At 43.4% G+C, this 14,170-nt stretch overlaps 1 protein-coding gene across 2 annotated transcripts in view; it reads right to left on the bottom strand.

Moving 5' to 3' along the window:
- The window catches only part of AASDH (aminoadipate-semialdehyde dehydrogenase), a 630,945-nt gene that overhangs the window by 237,138 nt on the left and 379,637 nt on the right, over positions 1–14,170 (bottom strand). For both annotated transcript variants that reach the window (XM_086962613.1, XM_086962614.1), the window contains exon 11: positions 9,746–10,553. In XM_086962613.1, coding sequence (XP_086818739.1) covers positions 9,746–10,553 — 808 coding nt within the window. The remainder of the gene's footprint in view (positions 1–9,745; positions 10,554–14,170) is intronic.

Below are 14,170 nucleotides of genomic sequence, written 5' to 3'. Positions count from 1 at the left end.
TGACATTCAATTCATGTTAAACAGTGAAGGCAACACAAACTGGTAACATTTTTTCAAAATGAGAATTACATAAACATTTAACATACACATATAAACAATATTTACAAATGTACATGATACATCAAAGATTTATGTGCAATCACAAAAAACAAAAGGGTAACTAAAGCACCAGTTCATAAATCAAAAGATCACAATAAGGCAGAGAGGCAAGTCACAACTTAATAATCACTTTTCGTTCTTCTGCCTATATGCACAGCTCTGGGGGTCCCATGAATCAGGTTAAAGGTGGCTTAGGGAGGGAATGAATTAAGCCTTATCGTTAAGCAAGCAGGGTTAGCTTTTCCAGGACGCTTTTGTCAACCCGTTTCCAACCCTATCTACAGCTAGTGGGTTTCGATGGACTAGGACGTGGTGAAGTCTCTTAAAAGTCAAAGAAAGACAAGGTGTGTGTTACTTACACCTATCACTGAAATTAATTGAATGTCATTGAATCTCCGTAATAATTTGAAAATCATGAAATAAATCGCAAGAGCCTATGAATTAATTTTATTAGCTCTGTTTTTTTTTAATAAATGTTTTTATTAAATATAATCATCAAGTTGGCAATTCTGACAGTTATCAAATAATCATTTTCCCTGGTCGATTGACACATGTTCAAACTCAAATTCAGTATCCGAGCAACAATACATCTTACATTTCCTAACAGTTCCTCTAGTACCCGACCCCTCCCTGTCTCAACCCACTCTTTTACTCTTTATCCGAGCTATCTACGTCAGATTCCGGCAATGGATCACAAAAGTCCCCTCGGAAAGAGTTCCAGGCTGCCCAGATTTTAGTGCATTTCCGTCTTGTATACTGTGCGTTCAGTGATCATAGCAAGATCCATGTTCTTGCACCAGGCTGTTAATGATGGTAACTCTGCTTCTCCCCATTTCTGTACAATGTCCCTTTTAGCAATCATGATACCCAACGTTACCCAAGTTTGTCCATGGCGGGTGAGGTCATTGGGCTCCCATACATTTAGCAGACATGTTTGTGGTTCTGGCAGAAGTGATACCTCCATAGTTTGTGATATTGTGCGTGATACCGGTCGCCAATAATTTACTATTGCTGGACATTCCCATATGGTGTGGATAAAAGTACCTTTCTCCCCGCAACCCCGAAGGCAGTATGGGTGTTGCGCTCTCTGCAGTTTGTGTAGGGTGGTCCTAGTGTAATATATGCGATGTAGGCTGTGCTAGTCTAAGCTTGGCAGAGATTCCCATCTCTTTAGGTGACGCTAGAGCCTCAAGCCATTCAGTGTCATCCATGTCTCCGTCGTCCATTTCCCCCGCAGTGGGGTCTGGCAGGTTATTAAGTAATTTCCGGTATGTGAGTGATGTAGCGCATTTGTGCATGAGGTCAGTGAGTAAACGATCCTCCAGCGGGGAAGCTTCTGGGACCTCAGTGTCTGTTGGGAGGACCGTCAACAGTGCATGCCTTATTTGTACATATCTATACTTCTCGTTCGGGCCCAGGTCTTACTGTTGCTGGAGCTGGGTAAAGGGTTTCACCGTTCCTTTGTCCCATAAATCTCCCACCGTGGAGATGCCTATATTGTCTCACTGTGTAAATCCCTTACTGCGCCGCAGATGTCCCAACGCCTTGGCATCCCAGAGCAGGGTAAGTTTAGTTATAACCCCTTTCCATCTCAATCTTGTCTGCGCCGTATACCACATTGTGGCCGTATGTTTCGTGGGCCCCCTCAAATTCGAGGCTAACCCTTTGTTGTAGAGCGCGGCTAAAATGCTATTCGTGCCCAACTGTGCCCTGTCTGCCTTGTATGCTGGGTCATCGTGAGGTGCATGAATCCATTGGTTGATAACTTTAAGTTGCGCCGCCCAGTAGTAGAGTTGAAAATTCGGGAGTGCTATCCCGCCATCATACCAACTTTTGTATAGTTTCGCCTGCGCTATGCGCGCCGGGCGGTGACCCCAAAGAAGGACCGATATCTGTGCTGCTATTTGTTTAAAATACCGGGGTGGAACCGGGTAAGGTGTTTTTTCAAAGAGATAGAGACATCTAGGCAGGGCCTTCATTTTATATGATGCTGCTCTACCCAAGAGTGTAAGGGGTAAAGACGCCCAGTGTGCAACATCCCGTTTTAGGCGCTCCAGAGGGGGCCCTAAGTTCCTAGTAAAGAAGTCAGTTGCGTCGTTAGTGATATGGATTCCTAAATACTTAAAGGAGTCCACCGCTATCACCAGTGGGCAATCAGCGGGGAGTGCCGGCGCCGGCCCTTTCAGAATGTAGATCACTGATTTGGCCAAGTTTATCGTGTATCCCGACACTCTCCCGAGGGTATCGCAAATCTTGAGAAGCTCCGGTATGCCCTGGTCCAGGTCCGTAAGGTACACTAACATGTCATCGGCATAAAGCGAGAGGCGGTCCTCCCAGCCCTCCCTCCAGCTGATTCCTTTTAGCAATGGGGTCGTCCTAATCAATGTCGCTAGAGGTTCCAATACCAGTGCGAACAATAGTGGCGACAGGGGACATCCTTGGCGTGTCCCCCTTGCCAGCGTTATCTCACTCGATATGTGGCCATTGGCCGTAACTCGAGCCAGGTCTAGTGAACAAGAGTCGGACCCATGCAATAAATTTCGGACCAAAACCCATGTGTGAAAGAACTGCAAATAGATATTGCCATTCCACCATGTCAAATGACATTTTTGCATCCAAAGACAATATCACCGCCGATTCTGGCAGTGATGAAGTCTGTAACAGTACTCTGTGTACCCATCGAAGGTTGAGCGCCGTGTTTCTATTGGGCATAAAACATGATTGATCTGGGTGGATCAACTGTGGGAGGTGGGTCAACATTCTATTCACTAATAATTTTGCTAAAATTTTGGCTTCTGCATTTAGCAGTGATATTGGGCGGTATGAGGTACATTCTGGCGGGGGTTTACCCGGTTTCGGATTCGCTACTATTGTCGCTATCCGTTGGTCTAGTGGGAGCTCGGCTTTTTCCAGACTTTCATTATACATTGCCAATAGGGGCGCACTAACAGTCTCAGTCATTTGTTTATACCATTCTATGGGGATCCCGTTGGGTCCTAGTGCTTTCCCAGACTGTATTGAGCGGATTGCAATTTGCAATTCTTCAATCGTCAGGTCCGCCTCCAGTCCCAAGGCCTCCTCCGGTGTAAGGGTTGGTACCTTTATATGTCTGAGGGAGTCCAGTACGTCAGCCTCTGTCATTTACAAGGTCGGAGTGTATACCTCCCGGAAATACTCTGCTAGTGTATGCACTATGTCTTCCGGGTGTGTCTGGAGCTGTCCCTCCCGTGTCCGCAGCTGCTGTATTCCTCTAGTGCCACCCCCCCCCTTCTATCTATTTAGCTCTGTTTTTGATTAAATTCGAATAATAGCTACTGGATACTTCTGAGTATATAACTTTTAGAAAGTTGGCATCTTCCTAACTAAATCAAATGTGCCTCTCCACCAGTGTCCAAAGTCACATGAGTATGAGTGGCTCTCTTGTGGTGTTTTGTGTATTCCTCCAAGACATAGTTAGAAAAGGGCCTTAGGTGTGGGGCAAGGTGTTACTTCCCTGAGCAGGATGTTCCAAGGAGTGGGTGTGTGTGGGAGGAGGTAGGGGGTAGCACTCATCCCTTCCTGAGCTTCATAGGGACAGCCTCAGGGCTTGTCCACCCCATTCTGACTTATAAGGGCTGTCTGCCCTACCAGTGTCAATGCAGCTACCACCTAGGCCTGCCTACCTTTTGCTGAATCCATCCCGTTTGGAGCTAAACCCAAAAAAAGGGAAAGATTAGACAAAAATGTCATCCCCACCCCACAGGCTGGCACTTGGAATAAAAGTGCCACTCTAAGAACCTGAACTAAGAACACTCCTGGAGCTGTGGAAGATGCCAAAGAAGGACGGCGTTGCTGCCAGAAGGACAGCCCTGCTGCTTGAAGGACTGCTTTGTTGTCTGAAGAAGAAAGACTGGACTTGCTTGCCTTGATCCTAGGCTACCCACAGTGACTCCAAGAGTCAGTTGACTGATATGTTTGAGCTACAAGGACACAACAAGCTCCTAGAGACCTGCCGTATAAGTGTTCAGCTGATCAGCACCCACTTCACCTGCCTGAGCCCTGTCGCTGGACTCTGTGGGAGTAAGTCCTGATCCCCAAGAGGTCGTGGACCACTGTCTTGCATCAGAGAGAACTCATTCCTGCCTAACGGAAGCTTCCATCAGACCCAGGATAAAGTGATGCAAAGACTCACAAAGCTGAGCAGCTCTGAACCGAAGGTTTCAATGGAACTGATGCCCAGCAACGCAAAGCCTCGCAGGGCCATGCTACGCAGACCGCATCTGAAAGCTGCCACTGTTCCACACAGAAAGATGCAAAGCCTGCTAATTCTCGCTGGACAGTTGACAGCTGAATCAGAACAAACGGTAAGCAACGTGAATCCCCCTGAAAAGCCTCACCACCCAGATAAGAATTTCATTGGAACCAATGCTGACTGCCGTGAAGCCCCTCAAAGTCTTGCCTCATAACTGAAAGCTTCATCGGTACCAACGCAGAGCATTGCGAAGCCTCGCAATACAACGCCTCGCAGATCTCGCATCAAGGAAATAAGGTACAACACCCGGCCGGCCAAAGTTGGTCCAGTGCCTGGTGCGGCGCTCTATTGCGATCGGTATGAACTTGTGACTTTGTCCCGATCCAGCGTGACCAGATAATCACAATTGGCACTTTGCCTTTTGGTGCTATTTTTACCTAAAGCTTAAAAAAAATATCTCTGGTTCGACTGATTGGACTTTTGTCATTCTGTATATCATTTTATTTTTCTCAATTGGTTTGGGATTTTTTGTGTTGTGTTTCTACCAAGCTGCTATAGCGTTAAGCACAGGTTAATTTAATGACTTTTTGTACTTCACCCTGACAAAGATTGTAGCTGTTGCCTGAGTGGGAATTCCACCCCTTTCAACCAACAACCTGATTGTGTACAACTTGCCTCTTAGTTCACTAATAGGAATGTCATCAAGGTGGGGCAGGAATGTATCTCATTGCATATTTAAAAACTCACTGTTAATAAATATTCAAAGCAGAGCTATAATGTGATACAGTAAGGTGGAATACTTCTGGTTGTTGAAAAAATACACTTTTCTGAATGTTATCATATTTTCACATGATGTTTGCTGCAGGATTTACATGCCAAATACTTTCAAGGCTCCGCTCATGCATGGGCTTTCAGCACCACAGCTGCCCCTTGGATCAGCTCACCTTGTTAATGTATTGGCTCACCCACCTCTACTGAACAGCTACAGACTTCTGTACCCTGGTGTATGCCCCATGCCACAACTTCGCTCCCTCCCTCAAACCAAAAAGCTTTTGGCAAAGTCAATAATCCTGGCTTTAACACAAACAACTACAACTGTATGCATGTGTCAGCTCATTAAAGCCAGATCTATTAGCTCTGCGAGTACTTGTCAATCCAAGTGAAGCAGAGAGAAACAGTGATGGCTGTGTGAAGGTAAGTCCAGTTGGAAATGAAAGGACGTGCCGAATGGTGTAGTGAGGTAAAGTGGTGCAAGGTTCTGCTTCAATTACGAAGTCAAGAGCACCAATGAACACCTCCATGCCTTTGCACTGTATACAAACTTGTCTGGTGGCTGAGGGCATCAATGCAACCACCGCAAGAGCATGAGTTTAACATGGTCTTCAGAGGTTGAAATCTCAGTGGGTCCATTTAGCCTTTTAGTCTTCTGAGGTAGATCAAATGGGTGCCACTGCACTTGAGCAGAGACAGTGCTCTATACAATCAGACAACATTGCAAAATCAGTTACTGAAGAAAGAACTTGAGTGTGGAAGTATGCGAGCGTACTTCCAAAGTAAATGTCAGTCATGGAGCAAATGCTTCACAGAGGCCTTCCCACATGCAGAACCATACATAACTCTACAAGAAGATCAGTCCTAAAAAGCCATCTTCCAGAGGGCGCCCCAATAAAAGATATTTAATTTACAATATCAATAAAACACCCTTCCATTACCATTAGAGTGCCACATTAAAGACAAATGGCGGAGAAAGCCTGTAGTGTGTGTGAGATGCTTTGCGTTAATGCATTTTTCTAAGGTGGAGGAAATGGGCAGTAGGATCTAGGGACAGGCCTTCATCTCCATATATGTCCTCCAATGTAAGAACCCATTTAATAGAATTCAAGGTATCTCATGCCTTCAAAGTTGACACAGAGCTCAAATAGATCAGTGATATCACTGCCTAAGGAGGTGGTTAAGAACCTGGGCTTTTGGTTTGACAGAGGTCTTTCTTTGGATGCTCAATCCAAAGTAGTCGCAGGGACCTGCTTTGGGCTCCTGAGAGGATTAAAACCCATACTTGGTTTCTTCGAGCCCAAAATCCGGCAGACTATAATACAGGCTACAATCCTATCGAGATTGTATTATGGCAATTCCCTTTATTTGGGTGCCAATAAATCCTGCATTCAGCGCCTCCAGAGAATACAAAATGCTGAAGCCCGCACCCTCTTGGCGCTGCCGAAAACATGTTCTGTGTCTAGATCACTAACAAAACTACACTGGTTACTAGCAGAAAAAAGATTTCAGTTCAAGACCTTAAAATCCCCATGTCCCAAGACGCTGCCTGCGGTCAGCGGACCAAGCTTTGGCAAGTACCCCCAGAGTTCTGAGAGCCAGAGCTGGTGAGAGTTCTTTTAAAGTTCTGGCGGCGAGACTCTGGAATTCCCTCCCGACGGCTATAAGAGGGCTTAGAGATCATCTAGGTTTCCGGAAAGCTATAAAGACCTGGCTCTTCCCGGAATAATTCTCGTCTCCCCACCAGGCTGTTACACTGTACGGGTAATGCGGATATATTGCTGGGATGCCCCGTTGCTGAGGGAGCTATGCACGGTACAAATCTGTTTAATAATAAATAATAATATCCAGTGGAGATCGTTCGAGAGGCGGTAATCAGCCAACAGGTCCTTAAGCTGATGTTACGATGTGAGCCGACTAAACAGCTGGCACCAGTCACAATGGGGCACTCTATTGGCAGTGGCAGGGCAAGAGGTCTTGCACAGGGCATAGTCTTAAGACTGCCTTTTCCTCTCCCTATGTTTCACAAGTAAGGTCAGACACAGACACCTGAAAAAATTTAGATCTATTTAGATCTATCCGTAGATTATCACGGCTTGCAGATGACAGAAAGGCGGTCCCTTACGGAATGATTAAGAGCACGAGACAAGCTACAAGCTCACAGGAAGCATTATCACCACATTGATTTAATACTAAAGACCACTGAAAGACATGGAAAAATACAGAACATCCATAAACTGAAGGTGCCTCAGCCAATGGTTTAGTGACCACAAGAACTAGCATTCAAATTCAGGCAGTGAGACAGCGACTGGTTCAACTCAAAATCCTGCATAGACTATACATGACGGGGCCTAGACTAGTGCTGATGGGAAGGGCACCCACCAGGGACTGTCGTAGACGGTGTGGCCAGCTGGGTACTTTCCTCCATATCATCTCGGATTGCTCTCTCATCCAGTCCTACTGGAGCGAGATTCATGGAGTGGTGGGGGTGGTCTTGGGAATTCACTTACTCTCGGAGGCACGTAGATGTTTGCTCAACATGTGGGAGCCAACTGATCTAAACACACACCAAACAGAGTGGACCAAACTTGGATTCATGGTGGCTATAAGGAACATAGCCCAGGCTTGGGGAGCAGCCGCGCCCTTCTACTCTGAAAGAATGGAAGACCAGCATGGACTGGTGCATGTTCCGCGGAAAATCTGTTTATGTGGCTCGAGGCTGCCCTAAGAAATGGTACCGGATATGGGGGGCATGGAATATCTATAGAAAGAACATTTGCAACCCACCGCAACAACTAGCCCTCGATGACTTGCTTTCTCCTTGATTTGTCCTGAAAGTGTAAAATGTGCATTATTATTGTCAAATTTGAAGGTGCCTGACCACACGGTCTGTAACGTTGTAATGTGTATTTGCTGTCAATGACTGTTAATAAAAACAAAATAAAAAGAATAAAAAATCCAGGCAGTGTCCTCATAGTCTGATAATGGTGATGAACCTTTCTTTTCTTTATTGCGCTAGTCAGAAGTATGTTTTAAGCCCAACAATTAGTTTCACCTTTGTGGCAATAAACAAACTCACTGATTTATGGGGGTTTAACATTGACTAAACACCCCCACGTGTACTGGGTCTAGTGTTTAAGAAACATTTTATCTGTGACCTGAACCGGGTAAGGCAGCTCCAGATGGCCAAAGCAGACTGTGAAGACTGAACAGTTCACAAACTGGGATGAAATGTCTCACACCATAAAATCAAAATTGTGGCATGAACAACAACATCGAGAGATAACTGGACATTTACCTAGTTAGACACAAATACTGACACAATTTCAATGTGTAGAGGGAGGTTGGTAAGATAATGAATTCTGTATGGGTATGGCAAGAGGCATGACTAGGGTCCATTGTAGGAGTATGCATGCGCTTCTGGACTCACGTCTCTGTCAAATTAGAAGTGTCCTCAACATTGCCATTCATAATATCCAATGTAATCCAGTGTGCTTTGAGGTAGTAACTGTTAGCATGAACCCCACCAAACAAAACAAATAAAATAAGGATTGTACAGCTATGAACACCCAAAGTGTAGACAAAACAAAAATATCGAGAACATTATCGGGAAAAATCCATTACAACACAGTCATTACATCGCACTGCTATTACAAAGCAGCTGTTACAACGCAACTGCCTTTACATTGCATGCAATTATAACACAGGCATTACAATGCAGTCATTACAACGCATGTTACTACAACGCATGTCACTACCACACATTATAAGGCAAGTAATAGAGATTTTTCAGTTTTAGGGTTGCTATGGGTTTTGAGGTAGATGGGAATAGTAATTTTTACCCCTACACTATCCAACACTTTCCCTGCTGTTGCACTCACTGAAGTGGGAAACGTAATTTTTACCCCTATACTATCCAACACTTTCACTACTGTTGCACTCACTGGAGTGGGAATAGTAATGTTTAGCCCAACACTATCCAACACTTTTCCTACTGTTGCACTCACTGAAGTGAAAATAGTAATTTTTACCCCTACACTATCCAACACTTACCCTACTATTGCACTAAAAGTATTATGCGTTGTAATGGTACGCGTTGTAATGGTAGGCGTTGTAATGGTATGCGCTGTAATGAAAAGCGTTGTAATGGTAGTTCTTAAAATGCATTGTAATGGCATGCCTTGTAAAAACATGCAATGTAATGGTAGTTGCAAAGTAAAAAACACGTTGTTAAAGCATGCGTTGTAATTGTTTGCATTGTAAAGTCATATATTCACCATTATCAGTTAAGGCAATTAGTTAGTTTAGTTTAACATGAGCTTGTGGAAGGGTATGATGTAAAATCATTCTGGTTGCCTCAAGCATTAACCCTAAGGAAACAGGATAAACTGAGGGTGACTGAATTGGCCATCACTGTCTCAGGTTCTAAAAGATGAAAAACTAGCTCAGTTTGCAACAATCTACAAACTGTTGAATGTCTTACAAAGTCGAGCAGCCTGGTTACTCTTTATCAGGAAAAATCTGAATTAAATTAAAATAAAATAAACTGCTTACACTGGCAACAAATAGTCAAAGATTTAAATAAAATAGTTTCTACCAAAAACTGTATGCTATTTTAAGGTAAACATTAAGCTCCGTACTTACCAACAATGATGTATTTTCCACATTTGGACACACAGGCAGCAGATTCTATCCGGTCTCCAAGAAGCTTTTCCCACTTCACTTTTCCTGAAGACAAGTCAATAGCCTTCATCCTATGAGAATGTGATCCAATGTAGATTGTCCCAGAAGAAGTATCACTGATAGATATTATGACAAGGGGTGAAGCATCTACACACTTTCTTGTGTCCGACATCCATCTCAAAAGCAATACCAGCTCACCATTAATTTCCAAACAATGTTTCTTAAAACGCTTTTTGACAATGACTGCTACTGTTACATCAGAGCCTTTGGTGCCAGTCCCTGCCATTTTTCCATCTACATTTGTAATGTTGCCTCCATTGCTGCTGCAAGACTCCTCTTGCTGTAATTCTGACCATGACTGTTCAGTGTTGGACAATGAGGAATTAATTTTGAACATAATGTTACCTCTACTCATTGCGATACACCCAGATGTTTCAAATACAGCAATCACATGTCCTTGAGATCCATTGTGTTCTGCACATTCATCAATAAATTCTCCACTGTCAACAGCTTTGTGTTTTCTTTTTGCAGTACAATTATTTATGCTGGAAATCTGCTTCTTATTTTGGAATAAGTATTTGGAAATGTGATTATGAATATCTGAGAGAGTGTTGTTGAGGATAACTTCAAGAAGCCCTGGTATCGTCTTGCCAACCAGATTCTCAATCTCTTCTTGAAAACGTAAAGATTTTAAGGAATCGCCACCACAATACAGGAACAATGACTCTTTAGAAACTTTAACAGATAAATCAGAAGTTCCAAGAAGAGACTGCACATAGGAGAAAAAATACAGACAGAATCAGTGTAAGTACCCCCAATCAATAGTGTATATGAAACATAAAATAATTGTCACATGTGCAATCAAATATGAAAAGGCATCAAAACGAAACCATATCTCACACTGTGAAGTGGAAACGTTTTGCAATATATTAACAAAGAATTAATGTTCAGAAAACCTTCTTTCACCTCACAAGGTTAAGGATACAATTTCGATGCCACTAATATGCTACCTAGAGGCTGACCCCAAACTGAGAAAAATGACCTGAGAAAACTGATCACTTGTGTTTAGATTAAGGAATATTTCTGTATGCTGCTGGTTAGTCCCTATGCACAGGGACAACGAAAATGTTAATTTTAAACACAATACTTTTTCTTCGATATCAATATAAATAATTTTGGGAGACTTTCTCGTAATAAGTATGGTTACTAGGTAAAATAGTATAACGCTAAAAGTCCTCCTGCATCAGGTAACGTGATGATTTTTGTCTTAAAAACCAACAATTATTACGGAATGAAAATGTGTTATCAAGGCTGTAATAACAAATATAGAAATTAATCAGCCTGATACCAAATGGAAACAATCACTGCGCATTTTAAATCTGCAGTATGTGGTAATATGTCATTCATCCAATTTATCATTCCTAACTTCATAGATAAAATAAGACAAAGTTTTGGTTATAAACATCATTGAGGAAAAGAATATGCAAATAAAATTACATCCTAGACATTAAGATCCATTCAGTGAATCTCAAAATACAAATAAAAAGACATGTACAGTGTCTACCTGCATCAGATCAAACTTAACAGCTAACAGACTCTGCAAATGTGATGTTATACATATCCAGATCCTAGTTTCCAGTAGTTTGCTTTGTGTACACAATCTAATTACATATGTTATGTTAGATTATAATTGTAAAGCGCCAAATCACCAACGGTCTCTAAGCGCTAATACCATGAACCGGGCATGTCATAACACTTGCAGATAGGGCAGAATTGGGATGAACTTATCCAAACGCCTTGGTAAACTGGATGGTCTTGAGTTTCTTCCTAAATGGAAGGAGAGTCGTCTCCCCAAGCAGACTTTCCGGTAGTTTATTCCAGATCTGGGGAACCACACCGGAGAAGGCACGTCCCCCCAAGGTGGTTTTGTAAAAGCACGGACAGGCGAGCAGGTGTGTCCCTGATGAACGAAGACAGCTGCCAGGCACATAAGGCTTCAGATGGTTTTTGATGTAGCTAGGCGCCTCTCCATACTTAGTCTTATGTGCAATGCATAGGCCCTTAAACCTGACCCTCTGCTTAATAGGGGGCCAGTGTAACTGGTGTGGGATGTGTTCTTCTCGGCAGTTTAAGGATCAGTCTCGCTGTGCCATTTAAAACCACCTGAGGTTTCCCCAGAAGATTATCGGGGAGTCCTAGGTAAACTGCGTTGCCGTAATCCAAGAGTGACAGGATTGCCTCATCAATCCCACACAGGTCCCCACTACAGCGGCTACCTGGTTATCCATTGTTAACTTGGAGTCTAATCTGATACCCAAGCTCTTCACTGTTGGCACCTGTATCGGAGTAGTGCCTAGCTCTTGTGGCCAGAAGATACTGGACCAGGTGCTAGCCCCTGTAGCAAGGACCTCTGTCTTATCCGGATTTACTTTGAGTGAATTCAGAGTCATCCAGTTCATAATAAACCGAAGGATGTTCTGTACCTTGAGCTGTGCCTGAGAAGAATGATCAATGCGGACAATTAGTTGAGTATTGTCGGCATAGTTATATATTTGACAGTCCAGTTTAGCCAATGCTGCTATTAAAGGCAGGAGAAAAACATTGAAAAGCAGAGGGGACAGCGCAGAACCTGTGGGACTCCCCATGGTAAGGCGGCAAGACTAGAATTACGCTCCCCAATTCGGACCTTTTGGGGCCGACCCACCAAAAAGGAGGCAGTCCATTGAAGGACTGACCCAGTATTTTTTTTTTTTTAAACCACTTTATTCAATTCACTAAAATCATAAAAGTATGCTAGACATTTATAAAACTATTTAAAACAAGTTTAAAAGTCAATTAATACAATTGCAGTCATGATGACAATTAAAACCCGTTATAAAAAGATAATTACACAATTTCATTTCCATTTGAGCCCAACAATCCATTATTTAGATACATGATACAAAAAATAGTTAGCTTCCAGCATTAAAAGTCCAATCTTGATCTCCTAATTCTTAGAGATGCAGCCAAAAAACTGGCGATACAGTACATAATTACGGGGGCTTCCATCATTTGCAAAAATAGCAATGCGGGCTTATACTGCGTAAATCTCAACTCTTTCAGTATTGGTTTTACAAATCGGTTCCGGGGTTCAAAATACAAGGGGCAGAAAAACAAAAAGTGCGCAGTGTCCTGGGCGGAGTGGTCATCACATTTACATGGAGTTGAATCCTCAAGCCTACACCAGCCTTTCTCATCCCAAAGAACCATATCGATTTGATTGAAACTGAATTTTGTCAGCAACCATCTATGGAAAAAATTTGTCACCACTGACAAGTAAGGAGCCAACTCAAGGGATGTGGTTACCATTACATGTGCCCTCACCGAGGGTTTACCTAGCTCATCCGCATCACGCTCGGCAACACAGAGCCTAGTGAAATTAGTCTTCACCCACACTAGATCTGCTTTGCACAGGGATTCTGGTCAAGCAAAAATCTCAGGGCGTCCTAGCTTCACAGCCAAGGACTCTACATAGGACAACCACTGAATATCCCTCATGTGATCTAGTTTAAGACAATCTTTTATGATCTTATGATTAAGGCTAAGGTTTGAATTTAGCCAGAGCTTAATCCATAACAGGATCGGAGCTAGTTTTATCATGTCTGTGATGTATCCTAGACCTAGCTCAAGGTGTAGGGAGTAAGTTGCTGTTGACTGAGGTAGGCCCAGCAGTGACCGCAGGAATTTGTTTTCCTCCGTTAGGATGCGGTCAGGTTTTACAAAACCCCAAATTGCAGCCCCATATCTTGCAATAGAGACGGTCTTGGCTTTATAAATAGCCAAGATCGCCTCAATAGCCAAGATCGCACAGTAACTCCCAGCCGACGGACACGATCCACTAGTTGTACGTGGGTTAACGTGTCAAACGGGGCTGAGAGGACCAATAGGATCAACACCGAAGGGGACTTCCTGCCACCTGTTATCCATAGCTCATCTAGCACTGAGAGCATCACCAGCTCTGTGCTATTTTGGGCTCTAAATCCCGCTTGCCTGGCATGTAGCAGCTGATGCTCTTCCAAAAAGGATGAGAGCACTCTAAGCACCCGTGTCTCAAGCACTTTGGCCAGGTATGGCAATCTGGAGATAGGTTGAAAATTCTTCAGATTCTTCGGGTCTGCCCCTGCTTTCTTTAGCAGAGGGCTTACCATGGCTTCCTTGAATTTGTGTGGGACCTTCCCTGTTGCCAAGGACAAGTTCAGTAGGGCCAATATCTCTTGCACTACCACTGGGAGAACAGTTTTAAGCACCCTGGGAGGGTAAGGATCTTCCTGTGACCCAGGCTTTACTTTAGTCATAATATGGTCTAGACTATTTAAATCGAGAACATGGAAGACAGAAAGTATGTCT

The sequence above is a fragment of the Lissotriton vulgaris genome, chromosome 3_1 (assembly GCF_964263255.1).
Source record: "Lissotriton vulgaris chromosome 3_1, aLisVul1.2, whole genome shotgun sequence".
In the NCBI taxonomy this organism is placed as follows: Eukaryota; Metazoa; Chordata; class Amphibia; order Caudata; family Salamandridae; genus Lissotriton; species Lissotriton vulgaris.
The sequence above is the reverse complement of the archived record's forward strand: the minus strand, read 5'-3'. Positions and strand labels throughout refer to the sequence as shown.